Source organism: Falco rusticolus, chromosome 1, assembly GCF_015220075.1.
Source record: "Falco rusticolus isolate bFalRus1 chromosome 1, bFalRus1.pri, whole genome shotgun sequence".
In the NCBI taxonomy this organism is placed as follows: domain Eukaryota; kingdom Metazoa; phylum Chordata; class Aves; order Falconiformes; family Falconidae; genus Falco; species Falco rusticolus.
This window is the reverse complement of record NC_051187.1, coordinates 71,049,270-71,073,401: the sequence shown is the minus strand read 5'-3', so window position 1 is coordinate 71,073,401 and position 24,132 is coordinate 71,049,270. Positions and strand designations below refer to the sequence as shown.

Here is a 24,132-nt window from a genome sequence, read left to right as displayed (position 1 = left end):
CTGAATGGACCAACGCCTAGCTCTGACCAGCCATGCTACAAAACTTTAATGTAGATGGTTGAGGAAATTCAATGTTGTGAGAAAGAGCTGTGAGGAAGCCTGTAGCAGAGTCATCAGGAAAAACACAGAAAAGTATAAAATCCTAAAGGGAAAAACACCAGGAGTTGGAGTACAGCAACTGGAGCCTGAGAAGTACCGGCCAGCAGAGACTCTTCGGGTGTCTTCTTGGCGTAGTGTAGCAGCTCACTGAACCCCCTAGGCATCTCTTCCATCCGTTACGACAATGAATGATTGCTTTATACGATGAAACCAGATATATCTTGATTACAGCATCTCTTTGCACATGCTTAATGGTGCCTGAACAAAATGATCCGGTATGGCAGGGTTACAAGACTATCATGAGTCATCACAAGTATAAAAATCCTAAGGCTTGGTCCCAGGCTATCCACCAACCAGACTAATTAGCAAGTGAAAGATAAAGGGACAAACTTACCTTCCTCTCGTGCAGTTTTCCAAAGTTCACTGACTCCTTGTGCAAAAGTTTTAATAATTTTGGGGTATGTGCTGATATCTGTTTGTGTTTGGTGTAGAGTTCATGAATAGTTGAAATAGTATCCACCACCCCTCAGGAATTAATCTGTTCTTATTTTTCATAGCAAACAATAAAAGCTCTACCCTAACGCTACTGAATCTAGTGAAAGGATTTCTATTGACTTTGATAGGGGATGGACCAGGATCCAACTGAGGTAGAAAATTATTTTCTCTGCTTGCTGTTTATTAGAAATTGATCTGAAGAACAGCTGACTTAAAAAGAAAATAATGAAAATAGTTTATTCAGTCTAATTGCTCTGATGTTATAGAAATATTTGTCTAGTATCAGATTGATTGGTATGAAAGAAACATTTTGGACTGACCAAAAATCTTATCTTTATTTTTCCTTGCTATTTGATTTCAGTTCAAATTCCTTAATAATGGAATGTAACTTTATAAAATGCCCACTGCGTGAGAAAAGGGATAAGCAAAGTAATACAAGCACTCCTGTGATTAAAGCATTGACCCAGTTCTTTGTATTTGTATTCAAAAGTATAGAGAATAGCACGATCTCCTCGTCTCCATACTTCTAAGTAATACAAAGCTATGCAATGCTTTTTCAGTAATCCAAGGTAACTGAAACCTGAGACACAGCAGCTTAAGTCAGCTTTGTATTCCTGAAATTGAAAACAGCCCAGCCTTGTCATTTGATTCTTTCTGGTCATCTTATCTACTTGTGCCTATGCCTGCACCAAAATTGTTGTCCACCAGTGTTTGGGGGTTTTCTGTTTTGTTTCGGTGTTTGTAAATGCGGCCCAGTTAAGCACATTCTAGGACATACTGAGGTAAAAGAGGGAAAGATTTTCCAGTTCCTCAAAAGTTTTTATGGCTGTTGAAACTCTAATTCATCTTCAGTTTTCCATCACCCAGGTTGTATTGCTGTTTGTTCAGATGGAGTGGGGATTTGTATCTCTGTTTTGAACAAATAGGCAGACTTGTCAGAAGAAAAAAAATTATCTCAGATGAAAACTTTCCACCAGATCTATCAAAAAAATCACTTGTGCATCTATTTGCTAAAATGGAGTATGCCCTATCAAGGACAAAGAAGTTACTATAAATAGTCAGTAATAAACACAATATCAACAGCATATGATGGATTAACCGTCATGAAGAGTTATTGCTGACCATGCACATTGTCTTGTCACACTGGACTGCAGAATAAAAGTATTAGTGGATTTTACTGCAAAAAATATTTCTGGAACACACTGAACTGGTTATTACCTGCAGAAACAGACTGACCGAGTTACAGATGTTTGAATATTTAAAACAATACAGACTATTTATAAAATAATGCCCTTCATCGAGTTAGCTCACAACTACCGAACTCATACTCTGTTGAGGTCACTTGAGCTATTTACCAGGCTCCAGCTAACAGAAGCAGTGTGCTGGATCCAGTTTTGCCAGGCAGGCTGATGCTGCGTAGCTGAGATCTGTTGCTGTGGGCAGTGATTGTGAACCAAAAAAACAGAAGACCTGCAGGATACTGAATTTCCCACAAGAGATCAGGACCCATCACATGTTGAGGATGCTGAATGCCTGGGTAAGAGTCACTCAGTAGCCCAGACTTGGAGTCTGAATTTCAGCAATACTGATTTTTGGTAGAGTCCATTTCCTAACAGTTGTGGGAACAAAGGAGCTAAGTCTTCCTGCAATTCATCCTGCCTGCCAGTGCACTAGCCAACGTACACAGGTGTGAGTGCTGTGTTTAGACCTGGCACAAACACCTCTACTGCTCTCAGCTGTCTCACACTGGATGCATCACTCAAGTCAATAAATTTTATAGCCCTTTCCCAGTCCTGCTATAGTTTACGTTCCTCATATATTAAAATCAAAACTCCCAAGCAAGGAATGTGAGTTGTCACATTTCTTCATATCCATGTTGCCCTTGGGACATCTGCATTTTCCACTCTTCAGGTTGCTCCCTGGAGGTTTTAATAAGGATGAAGATCATCCAAGGTAGAGAGAGGAGTCTGTCTCTGAGATCTTTTTTTTTTTTTTCCCCTCCACAAAATAGGGAGAGATGGCCACTGGGAAGAAGTGAGGTGTTGCACAGTTGCAGGAAAAAGGCAAAGGAGAAAGAGAACATGGCAGGCAGGAAAGCATTTTGCTGGCTCGAGGCTCCCCATCTGGCTCCACCAGGTTAGAAAGGAAATATGTGATTCGTGATTAGGACCATTCCACCTGATATGAAGTCCACTGGGTTTAAAGGTTGGGGGACATGCGTATGGTGGGCTTTTGTCCTAGTGAAGAGAAAACTTGCTCATTTGGGAAAGGACAGTTCACTTGACTATTTTGTGAGAGGTGACCTTAGGCTCCATCACATGAGTGCCTGGTAATTTTTAAAGAGCTAATCTCTCCTCATCACAGCATGTTTTTGAAAGGTGAAATTATTGTTATTTTTGCTGAGAAGTCACAGGGGCAGATCCTGAGAGATGCCTGTCTCTCAAGGAAATCAGCAGGATGCATCACTAAGCACCTTTGGGATTCAAAGCCCAAATCACTGCCAAGAGTCTCAGAAAAACCAGCTGTGTCTGAGTTGAACCCTTGTGGACCAAGTCTCAATCCAGTGTGTTAATCAGAATTCTATTTTTCTTACAGACAAAACCTTCTTCCCTTAGCTCCTTGAGCTGTTTAAAAAATGTTGGTAAACACAGTTATATAGAGTTTAGGTATAAACTGGTACCTCTAGCTTCACATTGTTAGTTCATTCACATCTGAATGCATGATATCGCATGCATTGGGATTTGTAGGCAGGCAGGATATTATTACTGTTTCCATGTATTGTATTTGCATTACAACCTTCCTTAACTGTGCGGCGTTGTTTTGTTAAGCAATCAGAATGCAAATACAACTGGCACAGCTAGAAAACATTGAAGTATCCCAAGTACACAAAGTATGCAAACTGAGGAGTAAAGCACACAAAGCCTAACAAGCTCATTAGTACTATACTACAGTGATTACAGAGCAAAATGCCTTCTGTGGTGCACCAGTCAGGCTATAGAGAGGGAAAGCTTTGCAATGTCTCAGTGCAATGCTGCCATCAATTGCGTACTGCTGCAGCAGTCATGTTTCACTGGCAAAAGCTGTTCTGGGAAAGAGGCACTATTCTCTGGTTGTACCTTGCCTAGGTATCATTCTTGATAAGCCATTAGGCACTGCATTATAATGATGAAGATAATTATAAACATTAGAATTATTGTCTTTGGTCAGACCAAAGCCCCCCTCTAGCTCATTTTCCCTTTTCTGACAGTGGCCAGAAGTATATTTTTAAGCAAAAAACGTGAGAAACCAGGAATGTATAGAGTGAGTGACTCTCCTCCTGGTATGGCCTTTGAATTACAGCAATCAGCAGTACGTACGTGCAATCTGAAACTCGACTCTGTAGGTGTCCTCTAGCAGTTTGATTTACATCACAGTCTCTGTTGTAACAATGACTCAAAACCAGATTACCAACAGTCTATTGTTAGGGTACCTTTAACACCCCTGCTAGTAAAAACAGACACAGAGCAATCATTTACTGTCCAGTATATGCCACCTGCCCTTAAAAGAAAGGCACAGATCTTCAGTATAGTCACTTCAAAGATCTACTGAGAGAAAGATTAAAGTTTTAAAGGAAAGTCACCCTGTCATATCATGGAGTCAGAAATTATGTCAATCCTTCTTTGAGGCAGAGGATGGACTAAATGGCCTCTCAGCATTCTTTTCTGCACTGATTTTTTATGAACCTATGATTATTCAGCTGCTGTAACAGTTAGAAAGTTCAGTTTTAATTAGTCTGGAATAGGAAAATGTCTTTCATTCTGCTTGATGATGTAACACACGTAATATTTCAGCTGATGAACCAGATGGAGGATTTGTAAGGGCTGTGGTCATGTGGGGACTATAGCTCTTCAGTAAGTCATAGCCATAGCACAGGGGCTCAACTGCTGTACATACATATATCTTCTGGCCAAGAGCAGCAGGGAGAGAGACATGAGCAACATGGGTGTGATCTATCTTAGCAAAAATGTCTCTACATTATTCACCAAACACAGGTTGTGGCTCTGGTGGACACTTATGTGGAGATCCTTGCTGCACTTCAGGGTGCTCTTGGCAACTGACCTTAGCAACTGATCTGAGGCTTCTCCTTTGCAGCAGGACCCAATCATTAATCAAACTGGTGTGCTGGAAAGAGAGAATATATAAGTATATAGGCAGCAATGGTGGTGAAGCAAACTGCAAAGTGTTCCGTTGAATGTATCACCTTCGATGGCTGCCCTCAGAAATGCATGTCTCTTTTGAGAAGTGGCCCTTTTCTACAAGGCAGGAAGCATGAGGTATGCTCATATCTCAGTCAAAGGGTTTCCTACACGGTGCCAAAGTTATTCAGCAGTACTCATTATGCAGGTAAGATATATCGCAGTGCTGCTACTCTGCAACACTCTGCAGATCTTTATGCACCATGTGCACAATGTCTGAAATATAAGGAAATTTATGCTGCACTCATCCCTTTTGTGGTTATTAGTGTCATTTAGTATCATCTTCCTCCAGCAAATAGACTCACCAAGCAAAATGCACAAGTGCACTTTAAAGTGGATCGCATTATCACACCTACATCTTCTGAAGAGCCAAGTGCCATTACTACTTTTCACAAGGAATAACTGTCTAAACTATTTCACATTCTGCAGTGCATCAACAATGTACTTCCTCCATTCAGTTAGTAATTCAGAAGAGCAATTGAACAGTGATGCATGACTATCGTGTTCTACAACGGAGAGATAAAATCTAGGGCTCACTTTATGCCTCTTTAAATGTTAGGTTATTCTTTTATGGAGCCTTTTCATTGAGATATGCAGTTGCATCACCCTAAGGTCCTGATCATATTTGGGATGTCAATAAGGTATTTGCATTAAAAATACTACTTAAACGCATGAAATGTATTAGTGGTTTCTTTCTCAACACTACTGTTTAGATAGCATATAATCCTAACTGCACAGCTAATTTCACAGTCATCTGTAGACCAAAAGAACTAATGATGGCCAAATGCTGATGGGATTTTATTTCAGAAAAGTTTTCATATTGCTCACTAGCACCCTTTCTTCCTCTCTATGCTTTATTTTTTAGAGGGTAGGTGGCATATCAAAGACATGCAACAAGGATGCAGGCTGTTAAATGGTAAGATTATGACTAAAATAATGAACTTGGAACCAGAAACCAGGAAGCCAAAAATCAGGAACAAGAAGAAATTTTGACTAAGAAAAGTAGTCAGGAGAGGGGCTAAGGGTCAGAACCGAGAGCAACCCACAATCTGCTAAGCTGAAGAGCAAAACCAGAGCCCAGTCAAACTCCATATCATACTTTTAGACCTGAGATAAGAAGCAGCTAGTGCTTGAGCTAGACAAGCTAGACAAGATACTCACTGTCCAAGGATGATGGTTAAATAAACTGGAAAAAAACGAAGGAATAATGTTGTAGCCAGGGATCACATTTTACACCCATGCATCGGCATAGCTTCTTATGCTTGATTGTTCGACTGAGTGTTCAAGGCCAGGCTGGATGGGGCTTTAAGCAACCTGGTCTAGTGGAAGGTGCCCCTGCCCATGGAAGAGGGGCTGGAACTAGATGGTCTTTAAGGTCCTTTCCAACCCAAACCATTCTATGAATCTATGACTCTATGATTCTGATTCTTCAGCTGGCTCTATCCACAATAGTGTGTGGGTCATTGGTCTTCTGGGGAACTGCCTGTGGTAGCCTGGTGGCTTGTTGCACTTTGCTTGTCAAGAGGCTGTCAGGAAAATCACCCAAGTGTACAACTTCAGCTCAGCTCTCAGTGACTTTTGATAGGGCTGACCTTCGTGCCTTTGAAAATCCACCCCTTGTACTCTGCAAAGTGGTGGTTTCCCATGTGGTCTGTTATGTTTGCTATTATGAGTGTTTGGTGTTTCTGTGACCTCTTTTCACTCATTACCACTGCACCTAATATCATGGCCAAAGAAGGGTAATGATAATTTTTTTGCAATTGTAACTAAAATGCTACCATAGCAGACGGTATGTGCTGGCCAAGGTCTTTATTATGCAACTGTATGCAGATCATTGTGAATTGCATTGTTCATCTAGTTCAGTGATGCAGCACCAAGGTCACTGGGCATTTTTAAGCTAATGATGAGACCATAAGTCTAATAAATGTGCTTGGTAATCAAAGCAAACATATTGTCATTGCCACAGGTATTATTCTTTCAAAATCACTTAGCAAACACAACTGAAACACTGCTCTTGTGCATGCTCTGACCTCTCCTAAGAATGCACCATCAGGAACATTGGGGAGGTGAAGCTGTGTAGGCAGACAGGCCATGGCCCACAGCTACAAAATCGGTACTTCTAAGAGCACTGTTGCAGCTGACTCAGAATAAACATGCAAGAGGCTAAATGAGCATGAGATCAGTGGAGGGCAAATTTTGACAGAGAGCAGATTTTGAAAAGGAACATATCCATTAGTAATGCCAACACAGGTAGAGATCAATTTTATATTACAATGATCTAGGCAGGTTGACATTAATTATCCAGTTTATTTTTGTAGCCATTATGCTGCAGTAACCCATTCCTTGCTGATCCAGAAGCTTTTTGTTATCTGTCAGAAAATACATTAACCACCAAATGCATCACGTCACTGTGAGCTTTGCCATTATGTGCAGTGATTCTCCATAAGGCTTATCAGGTGCTGCAATTGCTGATTTCTTTGAAAGGATATACATCATCTCCCAGGCTGGGTCACCAAATTGCTTATGTTATGCCCTTAAAAAGAGGTGTTGTAGTTCCCAGAACTTTTTGCAGCTCCAGTGTCTTGCAACATATCATATATATATATATTTTTATTTTTACATATGTATATGTATATAATATATACATATATTTTTGGCTACCAGGCATGAACAACAGCACCAGGCACAACAGCCTGACCACTAAATATGCTCCTGACAAAGGGGGGCAGGGGGAAGAAATTTAAAACAGACAAAATTATTGGATTCTTGCTTCAATTAATACTAATTATTGATATGAATATAGGTCAGTAATTCAACATTACTGCAAAATTCACTTAAGGCCATTCCGTGGACAGAAAATGCCAGCACGTGAAGATGGCTGTTCAGCAAGGAGCTAAAATAAATGTGGTGGCAAGAGAGGTCTAAGACAAGACACAGAGCTGTCATGTCTCATTCTCAAATGACATAAACAATGCAGTCATTAAATCAGTTCTACTGCTTTTGTATATAAACCTTCTGTGGCTTCCATGCTAAAAAGAGAATAATATTACCCTTTGCTAATGGAGCTATTTCACCAGGAAACACGGCAGGTATCCAATTCAATGTGTCAGCAGCTTTCAATCCTTAATTCAGTTTACCAACAGGTAAACTATTCAAGGCCTGTATTATATAACCTTTAAGAGATGATGTGTGACAGGATGATTTTTTATAAGTAGTGGAACGCTGGTGCGACAAGTATGGCCCTTGGCTTGCCAAGGAGAGCAGGTCTCTGGGTGCAACCTGATGTTGTCAGCAGCTGCTGTTCAGGTAACCATTTTATTGTCATTGCACACTCTGACCCATGCTGTAGTCTCTTCTTACTCAGAGTATGTTCGCGTTTATACCCTCCTGCATTTTGTTGCAGTAGAACAGCAAAATAGACTACACCAGAATGCTGCAAGCTCGTTTCTGAGGGTGACCTTGAGTATGCCTGGCACAGAAGAAGTGCAGTGGAAGACAGGCAACCATTTGGCTCCTATACCTCTCCTATACTGCCTGTGTCCAATGCCATTTGAAATAACAGAAAGGAACCAAGTAGCCATTTCTGTGTGTGAATGCACATTCAGAATTGAACTTTCACGTGCATGCCATAAAAACCAAGAAACCAAAGACAGATTAGAAACCTTCACCCTCCAAAGCCATGATTTTTTTTTCTCCTTTTGCTTTGAAGCTTACGTGTAAGTCTTGTGACTTTTTTAACTCTTCAGGGTGGGAAGCATAAATTAAAGATCAGTCTGTGACCCATTACTATTTTATAATCCTGTCTTTGGCAAGTTGAAAGTAACAGCTTGCCAGGCTTGTATTTAAACTTTCATGGATTGATGTAAGGGAGTTAAATATGATGGCACAGGCAAGAGAAAATACAGGAAAGCTGTACAGGTGTTGGGAAGGCCTGTCCAGAGAGTCAGAACAAGAGTTTATTACCAAATACATGTTTTGAACCGATCTTAGATCCAAATATTTATTTTTGAGGAAGTAACAGCTTGTAATAGTGACCATAATATTTTTAGATTCAGGAAGCACACAGGAATAATGGGGCCAAAAGCATCATCGTCGCCATGCTGACCTTCAGAAAGGAGAGGCAGGTTAAAATGTTTCAAAGTAGAAGGATGGCTAAGAGAGTTAAACCATCTCAGGCAGCACAGGGACCCCTGAAGGATACCATACTGGGAGCACAGCACCAGTGCATATTGCTTGCTGGAAATCCCTTGGGAACAGGTAAAAGTAAATAAGCATGACTAAACACTAAAGCAAGGGAAGTTAATGGAATTAAGAATTTAGCATTCAAAATTATGAAGGTGTATCTCAGCAAAGAAGTTATAAATTCTGGCAGAATAAACATAAAACTATAATTAGACTAGCATTTGCTTTGTAAGTGTTGTGGCAAAATTTCAAGGTGTTCATTTTCCCCGTAAGTAATTTGACTTGTCTATGACATCAAAAGACAAACAGATAGCTTGATTCACTGGTTCCCCTGCCATTTATATCATGAAGATCAGGATGAAAATGAATATAAAGTGCTGCAGAACAGAGCCACTTTATACTTGTTTTAGTCAGTAAGAGTGAAGTGTAGGACAAAAATGGATCTAATGTTTTTTAACCATCTTTTCTGAACTTCAGAAGAAGTACAGCCATATAACTCGTTCCCCATTCAGACATGAGAATGCCATTAGTGCACAGTAAATTAAACTTCCTGATTTTATAATCATACCCTGGAGTCTCTTGACATGTTTATCTGTGCATCGTTAGTGGTAAATTTACTCCCTGATACAGCAGGGCCAAATCTGTTGCACTCACAAATGACGGATCTTCCATATTCACACACCTCCCACTTACATGCAACTAGGTCCTGCCTAGAGACACAATTAGCTCCAGGGTCATGCCTCCAGCTTTCCCTTTTTGTGCCTGTGTTCATAGCCTTCTAACAAAGAAAAGGATAAATGCCATCAAGTATTTTTCCATGAATGAGTTGTGATTTTTTAAGGAAATGTCTAAGTACGCATTACCTTTTGTTTATGACCCACAGTCTGAACCAATTCCACTGGAGTTCAGTAAAATGAATCCCGGAATTGTTTGCACCAGAGTTCTTAAAAAAACAAATATGCCAGTAAAGGGAAATATTTTTACCAAAGGCTCTTTCAATTCAGAAACAGAGTCAATAGCCTGAAGACAAACTGATCATCTCTTTTACCTCTGACCTGAAAAGGATTAGGAACACAATTAATTTTACGCATTCTTGAGCAGTTTTGCCATACTAAGCTTCTGCATGAGCGCTTGCAGTATCAGGACCCTCTCTCACAGAATTACTGGTCCTGTGTCTAGAAAAATATTTTGTAGGCATTTCACCAAAGAGTTCAAAATAATGAATAAACTAAGGATAATCGAGATCATAAAAATATACATCAAGAAGGAAGGCACCCTAAAACACTGATGAAATAATCTGCTGCCATTTATTTCCTTCACATTTCCCGTTTATTTCATCTATTTGTTTTCCCTAGCTCTTTCTACAGCTACATTCATTTTCTCTACCACTGCATACTGGATTCTGCTCTTGTTATGACTGCACACACATCTCCATTTCCTCTTGATGGCTTGATACTTCTCATATTATATCTTGAAACATCATCTTGTGCATTCTGTGCTTCATTGCTATTATAAAAATGTTAGGTTCCTGTAAAGCTAAAAGGAGCAAATAGATTTTTTTGGAGCAGATAAAATTGTGGAGATTTGTATTTTGCTTGCTCAAATACAGTTCTGCCTTTCAGGAGACATTTTTAGGAGTTGCCTTTGCTTTGTGTGGTGCTTTTCTGCTGTGACAGCAGGTGGTGATTTAGTGGCAATTTTAAAATATAACATTGCTGTGCATTACAAACTGTACAATAGTTTTTTGGACAGCAGCACCTCTTAAAAAAAAAAGCAAACCCAAGATGACATTCCTAGTTTCCTCCCTCTGTTGTAGCAATCTGCTCTTGGACAATTCTTCAACATCACAAAGCAGGGCCATTCACTCTTTTGTTAAAAAAATCCCAAACTCACACACATAAATTCTGGATATTAATTAGTAATCATATGGGATGGTAAACTGGCTTTTTTTGAAGCAAATAAATTTGTATTTTCACTTGATTTACCTAGGTCTGTTAAATATTTACATTATTGCTTTCCAGTTGCTCTCTAGTATATGTATTATATATTAAACAGAACAAAAATTTTTAAGAAATTATCATTTAATGTTTTTTCACTTTTACTACCTTCTTAACACAAATGTTATTCTTTAAGCTCTAAGACTTTCAGAACACCATTATTGCAATAATTTACCTGTTATCTTGATTTTTTATTTCATTATCAGCCATTAGACTAATAAAAGGTACGGCATATATATCAAATTTTGTTAATGGAACTTGATGCAACTTTAGGCAATCTAAAAATAAATAACTCCTTGCCCCTCCAAAACCCACAAACAGATTGTAATAAGTCTACCTGAAAATACATCTCAGAAAACCGTTAGAAGTGCAAACAATCCATAAAGTAAAGCACACGGGTACGCAATAAGAAGCTGCTGTCCTTCCATAGCCAATGCAGAGGTAAAAATTTTGGAGGCTGACAAACTGCACCATCCAATAATAAGCAGAGCTATCAAAGTTCCCAGGATCCCCCTAGGAGAAAAAACAAAAGAAACACAACAGTGTCCACTTTTAGTAAATGTAGCATCAGATTTTACCAAACTCTAGTTCTTGTCTAGCAGCTTGTTGCTGGCAAGGTAAGCAGTCGCTGGAGGAACCAAGGACTGACTGACGTAATGGAAGTCAAGCCTGAGAAACAAATTAAAAGAGTAATAGGGAACAAAAAGGTAATTTCTTCAGCATGGATAAAAGCAGCAGTTTCATCAGAAGTACTGCTAAAAGGACAACGCATTTCCAAATAAATCTTCTGGGGCTCCAGCAGATGCAGCAGCTACAGTCTAATTTTAAAGTTAGCAGTCAAAATTATTTTGTAAAGTTGTTAAGATCTAAAATGACACTGCAGACCTACTCTCTTCCATCAGGCAGCCTGGTGACCTGGAAACGTTGCATCTTTGTAACACTTAAGTGTGCTTTGGACTCTGGGGAGAGGCAATGAGGCTCTTAAAGACTGACACCTCAGCTCACTTGGTAGAAAGGTGGTGACTGTCTCTCAGGAGAAAGCTCAACTGGCCTTTTAAAAAAGGGTGCATACCGAGTAGAAAGTAAGGGATGGGAAAATAACCATTGAGGAAAAGTATTTCGCTCATCCTGGCATCTTTCTCTGCATGCTTCTGGAGAGGATGGTGGCTTCCCACACTGCCCCTTTGTGACAGCTGAGCCCTTCTGAACTTATGTTCAGCCACCTCTCAGGCACAGGGTGGCCTGGAGAACAGACGATTATGGGACTATAGCCACAAGTCCACTTAAATACTCCTGTAGATTGCAGAAAGCTCACTATTAAACCAAGTCAGAACAAAATCTTGCCAATAAATGATGTTTCACATATGCTTTCTTTGCACTCTGTATTCGCAGCCTGCTTCTGTAAAATGCATGAGATCATGCACGTAATACGCTGCTGAAGTACATAATGAGATCGGCTGCTTTGCACACTTCCACTGTGTCAGTCTCAAGGACTCTGAGAATGAAAGAACCTCTGCCACTTGCTAAAGGACCTCCTTGTGCCCCACTCTTCCAAAGGATCAGCAAAATAGAACCAGAAGTGAGAAACAGACTACTTATACTTACTTCGGTCCATTTATCAGAAATAATCTCCACTAATATTATTATTGCAATTAAACCGTGATAAGTAAAGTTCTCCTTATCTAATTGACTTACTTAATGCAATCACATCACATAAAATAGTTTGTTTCTTGGCAATCCAGTCTCCAGGCCAATAAGATACTTGGTGTTGTCAGCTCTTAGGACGTTGGAGGAGGAAGGAGAGTATTGATTTTAAGGTGACTCAGCACCGCATTGCAACTTCAACCCATTAAAAGTAAAACACTAAAGACCATGTGATTTAATATCCTCAGTTTAAGTGTTCCTTATACCTATACAGTGGCATTCAAGGAAATTACACTGGGCTCTGCGAAACAAGTTCCTGGCCGCTGCTCCAAGTGGAGATGCTAAGACGTTCACCTAAAGAGTTAGCCAGAAATTCTGAGCTGGTATGGATGGCTCTTTGAGCAGATTCCCATGCTGGCAGAGGGATGGGATGCAACAGGAACATACCGTGTGATGACAATTTTCAGCAGGTATAATGACTCTTTCGGGGGCCATCACAAGGCAGTATGATTTAGAGCTGTGGTTGCTCTGCCTTTCACTGAAGTCCAAAGCCCCTCATGGTTTGTTCCAAGATTGGCAGTGAGCAGGATGGAAAGGTGACATAAAATCATATTGGAGCCAAGAGACACCTCTGTGCACTTATAAATTCAGTCCTTGGTCTAACAGCACGTTACTGCCAAAAGGAAGAGTTTGGCTTCAGCAGAGAGCTTGCGTCTGGCATGTCCATGAGGGCCAAATCCTCAAGCATGGGAGAAGGGCAAAAGGCAGATGCCATGCTCACAGTGATCAAGAGGACTAGGGGTGCACTGGCATGAGATTGAGCTGGGGAGACAGACATGGGTGGACCCTCTCCACTCCTTCCATTCCTCTCTCTCACAACCTGCAGATGCAGTCCTCAAACTGGTCCTTTCCATCGGCTAGGTCTAAGAACATCTTTCTCCACTCTGACACTCATTTCCTTCACTGTTTAGTTAAGGAAATGGCTTAACCAGTCTGTTCAGGGATTTGATAGTAGAGAATTGTTGGTTTTGCCCAGGAAAAAAGTCTGCTGATGTTCCTCCCAGAAAGGTGGCCTAATCAGCTTGGGCTCAGACATGATGTCAGCACAGATGCGCACAAACAAATCTGCTACCATGCAAGTCTGCATAAGAGAACTGTTTTTCTCTTTGGTACTGTTCAGCACCCAAAATATTCCATATTTTGCTTTATGCAGTTACAGTGAAATAGCTAATCATTAAATTGAAAATTGTTGCATTAGTGTGTATCTTTGCAATAGATGTGTGCACTATCTTGTGAACTTTTTTTGTGGAAATAAACATTGAGGTTAGTTCTTTACACTTTGAAATACACAGAAATAACTTTTTAATTAATATTTTAAAAATAAGGAATGTATTGCTGTTTTCCCCTTGCCATTCTTCAATAATTTTTAAAATTAAAAGTAATGAAATGCATGTTGGATTTAAAAGTTGCCACTTAATTTTAATAGCATGTTCGTAATAGTTAACCTTGGTACTTGCTGTGTTCAAGCAGCTTCATAGAGTGAATGAGAAAGGACTGCAGAATCCTGTAGACAGGCACTTAACATTATAAATTCATTTCAGAAATAATGGTTTAGTTTTGTAAAGGCTATCACAGTATAGTATTTATAGATTTTCAAAAGATGTGCTTTCTCTAAATTCACAGCATTTTATGAATGTGTGGCATGTGCTTGGAGATTCCTTGTACAAACAACAGTACCCTGTGCAGCTGTAACAGCTGGTTTGGAGTTCACCCCATCTGTCCTACGATTATGCATCTGCACCTTTTATCAGGGTGGATTATTAAACAGGTTAATCAAGAAAATATGGGAATGTAGGAGAACATTCTCTACAGAGAATAAATGGCTTCTTCAGTGTCACTGCTGTTCACCTCATCAAGGACAGCTCAGAAACACTTTAAATCATGGAATATGGTTAGGTTAACCCATTGTAGCTCCACAGAAATACGTAACAAGGATAGTGCCAAAATTTTCATCCCACTAATAATTTCCTTTAAAAAGAATGTATGTGTGTATATATATATACACACATATATGTGCACATATACACACACACACACACACACACACACATATATATATATAAAGATTGCTGCTTTTCCAAAGAAAAGAAACAGAGGTGCTTTCCTATTCATCAGCTGCCAAGTCCCCTATATTATAGACTGGAGAGTTAAAATGTGAGTGAACAACAAAGACTAAGGAGGGGAACCATTATTAATAACGTGTTAATGATGGATGAAAGTCCTGCTCAAGGCCTTCAAGCAAGACCTGGAGATTCCTTGTACTTTGCTGTATGTGAACAGGGAGGTAAACACAGCCTGTATCTCAAGAGGCTTACCAAATGAGGAGGAAGGAGAGGCTTGCATACAGATTTCCTATTCATAGTCATATTACTGAACACCCCCACACACAAGCACAGATACATATGCCACCACACATTTGTTTTTTCAAAGTTTTCAGTTATTTTCAGGTTTGCAATTATACCACAACTATACCTCAGGGTTTACAACTCTACTGCATGTTAAACAATGGGTTTAATGCTCCAAATCATTAAAGGTTTCTTGATTATTTTGTTCTGTCACACAGAAGTTGGTCTACAGAAGGAGAGGAAGCATAAGGATGGAAGCCTGATACTATGAACAAAAAAGGAACAGAACCAGATATACAAAAACAAAGTCTGGCAGTCACTTTTAAAACTGATACCTCAGTTTGGCCACTGTTGGCTGTGCAAAACAAAAATCGTATCTAAGGTTGCTACTAAAATCAAAGGTACTTTCAGTCCAAGTGGGAAACAGTTGAATTAAGGACTTATATTAAAATTAATATTTATTACCTCTCTCAAACAAAGTCCAATTTTGTTCATTTCCACCTACGCACAGAAACAAAATGGTGTTTTTCTTCACAGTTTTGGAAGCCAAAATTCACTACCTAACCATTTACAAAATGTTTTGCGTAACACCAGCCTTCTGACTTACTGTCCTCCATATGATTCCTGTTGCCATAGACTGGTACTTACTGTAGCGAGAAGACGACTGCAGAAGAGGACAGGATCACCATGGGCAGCAGGCAATAGCCCAAGACACTCGCAACACAGCCATGTGAGACTCCTGGGACGCTCATCAGGTTCAGTAGAGCATGTATAGCAAGGCACCCAATGGCACTCAGGCCATAGACATAGCCAAAATGAACTTTTCCTGCCTGGAATAAGTATAAGTAAGTAGGCATGAAGTGTCAGAAATGAGCAAGTGATCACAAAGAGGTGGGAGAAGACAGAAGGCAAGCACTGGGTTTGTTACTTCTCATTGACACTCTCCCTCCGCTTCGCCTACATCAGTTCAATTGTAAATCACAGCTGATACTTTTGGGTGATTTATTTGCATCAGAAAATGCCAAGGTACTATTGCAAGAATGTGCTTGTTGCTAACTTGCAAGTTGTAAGGCTGATTCTCAGTCTTACTGTCATTGGGCTCTGAAATGACAGGAACCGGTTGGTGAGACTTGGGAAGGTCTAACTGGTAACAAACTATGGAAAAAATATGGAAAGCACATTTTAGTGTCAGGAAACACCTTTCCAATAGGTGTATATGGGGCTGTGGAAAAGTGTCCTAAATAAAATGATGACTTCACTCACTTGTTATGCTTCACATTTTATTACAAACCTCCAGCTTTAAGCAGGTCTGCAAAAAACTACTAAAACTTTGCTGATTTTCAGGGTGAATGTGTCCATTCATCCCCTTGACTACCATGAGAAAGACACATCTCTGTGGTTAGATCAATACAACGTGTTCATTTCAACATAAACCTGAGTAGTAACTGTCAGCTTGTGTTCTGGTTTTGTTCCAACAAATGAAAAAAAAAACAGCCAACCACCAGGTGTTTTATTCTTCTGTGTAAATTTAGTGCCTGTGAAAGGTACCAGCCTGACAGCCTGGAGCCTGATGCTTTCTGATTTATACACAAAGCTAGTACAACAGGCAACAGTGGCCACAGCACCACCCATTTCTTCTCCCCCTGCCATCATTTTGAAGGATCACCTCCACGCACGAGGGCATTGTTCGCTCCCAAAAATGAACACTCACAAAAGACTGTTAAATTTCTCTCTCTTCAAGCTTCTAACAAATGAAATACTGAATGTCACCTATGCAATATTGTCTTTTTCACATCTGTATGTCAGAAATAAACATTTGTACATAGAAATAAACAGTGATTGAGATGAAGATGGTTTTGTTTGTTTTGTCTTGGAACTTCACATCCTAATAATAACATGCTCAAAGAAGAACGCTCAAAACTGGGACTCAGCCCTTAACTCGGGACCATGGAATAAACTCAAATGAAGATCACCTTCCTGACACATATGCATATACATATGGAAAACACAGGTTAGCTTGTGCATACACACACACATCTATATATTGCACAAATTATATATTACATATGACAAACCACACGAGAATCAAAACTAACAGAGGGTCTCAGTTTCCTAATAATTTTGTGGCTTATGGTTGGATTTCCTTGTGATGGATAAGGTGGAAACATTATTGAAGGTTTTTACATGGTTTGCAATATTTACAAGTATCTCTTTCATGATCGTTAGGGAGGATTGAGAAGATCTCCCACTTTATTTATCCATACATTTTAATAAAACCTAGGGGGTACCAAGTCTGAGGACCCTTCTTCTATGCGCCCCGCCCCCCCCCCCTCCCCCCCTTCCTCTATCCATTCAGGTGGAAACTGAGCACTGGGTGCCAGACGTATTTGAGCTGGGCAGATATAAAGAAATGCAGTGGAGAAAGCCTAATCTACAGATGACACAACCTGAAATTCCTATTGTTGCAGGTTGGTAACAGCTCACCCGCTCTAGCTGGAGAGCAGTGCATGCTTATGTGAAAGGCAGCCTCAGTTAACGAGCCCTCCTCTACACCAGCACCGTTACCCTGTTTTCAGCTTGACCTGGCTCACTGCTGAGATCTCCCCTGGTTCCAGCCCTCAAGGTTAGGTAAGGCACAGCTGGGTTATCTATATCATAGCAGCATCCCGAGTGCTGGCCTTCCCCCCGCCACTGTGTTCCACCATAAAGGAATAAACTATTCCTGAATGAACAGCGTAAGAAACCTTCCTATTTAGGTACACAGCTGGTATTTGCATACTACTGGTATAAAACAATCAGGATAATTGCTTCACCAAATAAAATTACTGATAGCTAGAGAGAGTGTGGGAGAGCAATACTATCTCAAATTATTATCAATTACAATTTTGGTCATTAAAGATTTGTAGTAAGTTTAACATCCCCAGTGGTTTGGGGCAGCGTTTACTATAGACCAACTAAGAAAAGCTCTGTCTCAAACAGATGTAACAAACAACTACAAGCTAATACTTTATACTGTTTTTTTCAGTGTATTTAATTATTCTACACAGCACTATTTAGCAGCTTAGTTTAAGATTAAGAAATTACTGAGACAGAGATGAAGGGAGCACTAGCACTGGCAGCTAACTGGAAACTCCACTTGGTGAAATGTTGGATTTGTGGTGCAGGGGAATGAGGAGAAAAAAGAGCAGCTGAACATGTTGGTTCCAATTCTAGTCCTTAACATATGTAAATATATTGACTCACACATGCGGGAATACTCCCAATTCACAGTGATGTAAGCAAAACCAGAATCAGGCTTGATGAGTCTAACAGGCTTTGATGAATGGGAAGAGCTAAATTTGTCCTGCAGAAGGAACAAGGTTAGAAGAAAGTCAGACTCTGTACGCTTGTTTGCATCTGCCTAGAGTGGGTACTACTATCCTTAGCTTAAGTGGATGGGGAAGTCTGATTTTGTACAAACAACTATGTAAAATGCAAAGGAGCTGACAGTTGGGCTTCTGCTAACTTTCGCACTGCTGTTGTTTCTCTATCTGCAATGGAGCTGCCTGGTTTTACGCGAATATGAGGAAGATCAAGTCCTGATACCAGGCTAACAAAGCTTTCTTCTTTTTCTCTGCACTCTGAAAGAACTGTTACCATTTGAAGAATATCTTTGCATATTTTTCCATAGTTAAAAAGCTGAAACTAAATAAAATTTTTAAATTATTTTTGGAAACAAGCTCTCAACCAGATTATCTTCCTGGTGCTATTAGAAGAGAATTATTATTCAAGTACAGAAAGCTACCATAGCTTACGCAGCTGAAAAGCCACTTTAGTATTCAAATGCATCCATGATAAAATGAACAGCCTGAATTTCTAAGATGGCCCATGGAAATTCCACAGACTTATTGCTGTGAAGTTGTGGCACAAAAACACTAGATGGTATCAGAGGTGTTCTGGTGGCCTAAAACTGGAGCACTGAAAATAGGGTTTTTTTCTAATAACACCTGAAATGCTTAATATCCCAGAATAAATATGGTAATTAAAGTACCTTATTTCACTAGTAGTAGTTTAATTAGTTATAATTGTTGGCTATTCAGGAGGAAAAACAACAGCAACCATTCCCCCCCCCCCCCCCTTTCTTTCTTTCTGTTAGCTTTCATTCCATTTTCCTGATTATAATCAATTCGACGCTTTCTGCTTTTATTCCCCTCATACCTGTATTTCTTCAGGTGGAAAATAGCCTGTCTTCTCGAGCTTCCCACCCTCCTTTCCTTTTATTCCCTTTCCTCCTGCCTTTTCCATCCTTTTAAAAGATTTTTATTTTTATAGGGACATAAATAGTAGTAATACTTGCCATTTATATTGCAGTTTGCACATCAAAGGTACTGCACTGACATTGCAAATTGAGTAAGGACTTGCAAGAGTCTTCTGATTCAGCACTATTCATCATAGAGGAAATGGAGAATTAGAGCCCCATTTCTCTCACCTCAGTTGCAGAGCAGCAAACTCCTTCCCAGAATGGTCCCACCTTATCCCTGCCTGATGAATTGCTGCCGACAATCAGAGCTGTACCTCAGCAGCACTGGAGAACCCCTGTTGTCAGTGATAAATAGATGAATTTGGAGTACTGTACAATCCCTGTTCAACTTTCCTCCTGTGGGAAAGCTATATTCATAAAGAGGAAAGAGCTTAAACACAGGCTACCATATTTTGTTTAGCAGATGGTGTAGGAAAAGAATATAAACTAAGAAAGGACTAGCAATATTTATAGGAAGGTATTGCAAATCTAAGGTGGGAAGGAAAAGGCTGTTTCCATTTCCTTTTTCAAATTATTCTAGTTACATAAAGATAATATTTTTTGATAACTCTGCACTCCCCAAAATAACATTGAGAGAAGATAATTTCAAAACAGTAACAAAAGTGTTATAAAAACTGGGCTGGTCCCTTCTTTAAAACCTCCTTGTTAGGTCCTTACCTAGTGCACACTGCTGTGCTTTAGGTGTTCAGGGCAGGATGTTCAGGTGTTCCCCAGGATATACACAGCACAGATCTGTCCTTTGTTCCTATTAAATCCCACCCCCCAAAAAATGGTGTGGTCTTTTGTTTACAGTGGAAGTAATACATCATTTCGCCTGTATTACATCTACATTACATTTAAACTTCATGCAGGTACCCTCAAGGCAATGAGACTTTTTAGTATGCAATCTCAGAACAAACAGCAGCAAATGACTCATTTTATGCCAGTACTACATTTTCTGCTACTTCACATGCAATATCACCCAGGCATTAGCTTGTTAGAAAAGAAACCCCTTGAGACTGCTACCACATCCTACCAGCAGCAACGTTGCTCCAAGGGCCAAACAGAAAACCATAGGTCCAGTGAGGTCTGTCTCATTCATAATACTGCCATCTGCGGGCTTCATTGGATTTAGAACTGTTAACGTTTTTTGCCATATATGCTCAAAATTGATCCCAAGTTCTGCAATGAGAAATTCCAGGATTGTTAACTGCTCACAAGAAAACAAGGCTTTTACATCAACCCATGAGATACCACAAAACCCCAAACAAGCAAAGAAATTAATCGCTTTAATGAAAATAATATTGTAGGATGATGTAGTCTGTAGTAAGAACATGATGTCCCTGCTATATATCCAGTATATTCAGAGTCAGCTCTGATTCTAAATTGGAATATTAATTCATTAAATCCTATTTTAGGCGGTGAACCAAAAACCACCCACCCTCAGCAATTTTTAGTTAATATTTGTTTTCCCTATATTTAAAACACATATACCTAATGCCACACTAACTTAGATGTTGAAAAATACGCTAATTAACAGTAACTGCAGAATTCAAGCGGCTCTAGTAACACCAAGGACAGAGATATATGCTTTAATTCTGGCAAATTTGACAAGAGATGTGTCTTAAACCTGAACTGCCAAAGCCACTTAAAAATGACATTCGTCCCTTCAAGGCAAGTTAATAATACCTTGTACAGTGATTTATAAGCTTTTTTTGAATTTAAAAAGTAATTACTGAGGACCCCTAGAAACAGAACAAAATTCTTCCCCATGAAAGTCAGTGGGAATTCTGCCATAAAGTTTACTGGGACAAAGATTTCTTTTATAACTTCTGCAGAAACACTTCAGCTTGCAAGAGTAATCATCTTCCTTGAGATGCTCCAGTAAGGGAAAAGTTAGGTTCAGAACTGGGTGCCAGAATTACTGAGACTGACAATGTATTAGATCTGTTTTGAAAGCCAAGTTATTTTTTATTATTTACCTTATTTACCATATTCCACTGACCATCATCTTGAGTTGAGCCAAAACATTATATAAAGTTATTTTGTATTAAAATGTGTGTCTTTGGTCAGATTTATGTGGTACACAGATAGGAACCTCTCTGAAGCCCTGCGGATCAGAAGCAGTTGTATTTCAACATCCTTTTTGCCGGGTGAGCTGCATCTGAGTTAAATGCTTGGAGTTTTGAGAAGGAGAGATCTAGCAGTTATCTCTTCCAAACAGAGTGATTTTGCTGGTTTTCATACAGTAGTACTATCTTTTAAGTAGTAAGAACTCCACTTGCCTTCCAGTATGCAAAAGCAGGCTGAATATGCTCTTTTTGCATCATGCTGAAGTAATCCCCAAAAAATTCTCTTTTTTTTTTTTTTAAGTGTAGCACAAATATTTTTAAACTACAAAATCAGCCACTACCCTTAGGATGGTTCAGTCACCGTAAAGAATGATATTGTTCATGTAGTTAAATGCTCAACTAATTGAATTTGAAAGCAGCTTTCTCAATTTCTTTTCCACTGAAACAAGCTATTTAGCATCTTCAAACTATTAAATTTATTACTAGATATGCAAAAAGGATTAGTATCAGTATTTATTAATTATAGATGTTTCAATATATATGCAGGACAAGCACAGAGAGGAAAAAAAGTATTTGGAAATGTGAATGCAAACCTTATTGTTATGCTGTCATCTAGTGGTAGTAAAGTATATGCTATATATGCCAATAAGGCTGAATTAATCCATGGTGAATTCTAATAAGAAAATGTAGGTTTGAGGGCCGGGGCTGCTGGCTGAAGCTAACACAGCCAGGCTTGGCAGCTCTGCTGCTGTTCCTCTAGTGACTACCACCAGCTGGCAAAGAAAAGTATAGGCACCCCCAGGAACCACGCATATCAGCCACAGTTTTATTTTTACCTTCTAGCAAAGGAGGTTCTTCATCAAATCCGTCAGTGTAACTAAGATGAGAGAGGGTGCTGGGAGTGTATGTTGGCTGCAAAATCTGACCCGTGTAACTCTGAGAGGACAGAAGCATTTCTGACGGGGCAAAAGCACCGGCTGGAGGTTGTTCTCCTGTCTGGCTCCTAGGACAAAAAAGCAAATCACAGCATAACACATAGCCTAGAGCTGCTCATCATGTACCGTGGTTTAAATTTTCACCTGTTTTCAATTTGGAGAACCTGGAAATTTTCTGGGCACGGTATCTGCTGTGTGTACTGAATGCCAAGCCACTGACCATGGCTTTGCTTCCCTTCACTGCAGTCTGCCCTGAAACCAGGCAGGGCTCTTTGCTCGCCTGCCAGCACATTGCAGTCCATTGCACCTGCTTCTGTGCCCACCCAGCTCAGGCAATGGCACAGTGCAAGCCCCCAGGCTGGGGTGGGGGCAAAGGGAACTGAGGAGCTGTGAGGGTACCCACAAATTTAGCCACTCCTGACTTTTCTGCCAAGCAGCCTGGTGACACTCCTCAGATACGTCCATACTGCCAATGACAGAGCCATATATTTAGACATTATTTTTTGTCTTGAATATGAGCAGGAGCTTGAAGAATTTCTAGCAATATATGTGACCTAAAATCTACATTAATAACATGAAGCTCAGTCACTCCAATTAGTTAAACAACCAGTAACATCCGTAGATATAGAAGTAGCACAAAACCCAATCCTTTACAAAGAAAGGTTCAATTAAAAGTGATTCTGCCTTGGGGAAAGTCTAGATGATCTCTTGAAGCTCCTGCAAGACCCAAAGCCTGCTGGATCCATCAGCTGCTGAACAGGGAAGCTGCGGCAACTCCCAGACTCCTACTGCTGATGTGCTGAAATCTCCTTAAGGGGGAAACCCTCAGAACTTCTTCCCCTCAGTGTCTCTCTTCTATGGACAGAAGTCACCAAACGGTTTAAAAAATAAAGGGGAAAAAAAAATATTCTTTCTGTCTTTCTACTGTTATGGTTTGTATTTCTCCACTAAAACTTCCACTCTATTGATTATGCAATCCTTTTTTGCCACTTGTATACTGGTTTTTGTCATTAGTTTCATTTCAGCTTCAAGATATATTGCCATCTTTTTTTATTATTATTATTTTTTAGCATACTTACTTTCTGCTTCCACAGAGGTTTTTGTTAGACCCATAAGTGTTGTAACCTTCTTCCTGGTCATCTATGGTATAATTGGACTGGTAAAAGTCAAGGTGAAACTGCTCAAAATTTGACATTCTGGTTGGAAAAATAATTGCAATTATCAATAAAATAGTCTTTGCAACAACCCAGTACCTATGTTTTTAATTCTCTTAAACAAAAATAACAAGCCTTAACGTCACAAACTCAAGAGAATCTTTCTGTGGAAATGCATGATAATTTGGAATTTACAAAAAAAGACTCTACTTTCTTTTGTTGTAACAAGAGAAATTAATCTTCTGTTACTGTTAATTACTGTATACTAATTTACAAGCAGTATACAAGATTTCCTCATTTTGGTCACATCAGAATGCTTAGAAATTAACGTTTTCAGGAGGTTATTCTGGATTTCAAAACCAATAGAAAAATACAAATGCATTCACAGAATTTGTGATTTCTCTTTAAGGACACTAGTTGGCATATTAGGAGTACCAGAGAAACATTCTCACCGGTTAGCTACCTGCCTTTGAAAAGGATAGCATACTGTATGATTGAATAGTAAAGAAAACACATTTAAACACATCTTTCATTCCTGCTGACCCATTCCTGCTGTTCAGCTCTGTAGCTGTGGACTGATTAGATTAAGAAAGGAACAACTTGTTTTCCCTTCCACGTTGTGACTTTTTTTATAA

General features: G+C 39.6%; 1 protein-coding gene across 1 annotated transcript; it reads right to left on the bottom strand.

Moving 5' to 3' along the window:
- Nucleotides 1-11,119: 11,119 nt before the first annotated feature.
- YIPF7 (Yip1 domain family member 7) lies at nucleotides 11,120-23,538 on the bottom strand. Its single transcript, XM_037400989.1, has 5 exons — nucleotides 23,423-23,538; nucleotides 22,245-22,411; nucleotides 20,373-20,518; nucleotides 15,706-15,887; nucleotides 11,120-11,521 (listed from the first exon to the last, which is right to left on the bottom strand). The coding sequence occupies exons 1-5, from the start codon at nucleotides 23,536-23,538 to the stop codon at nucleotides 11,359-11,361; spliced, it is 774 nt and encodes a 257-aa protein (XP_037256886.1). The 3' UTR covers nucleotides 11,120-11,358.
- Nucleotides 23,539-24,132: the final 594 nt, after the last annotated feature.

Excerpts from the sequence above, each read along its gene's own strand:
- YIPF7 (XM_037400989.1), bottom strand. The coding sequence starts at position 23,538 with ATGTCAAATTTTGAGCAGTTTCACCTTGACTTTTACCAGTCCAATTAT. Across the intron at positions 22,412-23,422 it reads AACCTCTGTGGAAGCAGAAA|GAGCCAGACAGGAGAACAAC; the intron begins GTAAGTATGCTA and ends TTTTTGTCCTAG. Across the intron at positions 11,522-15,705 it reads GCAGTCGTCTTCTCGCTACA|GGGGATCCTGGGAACTTTGA; the intron begins GTAAGTACCAGT and ends TTTTTCTCCTAG.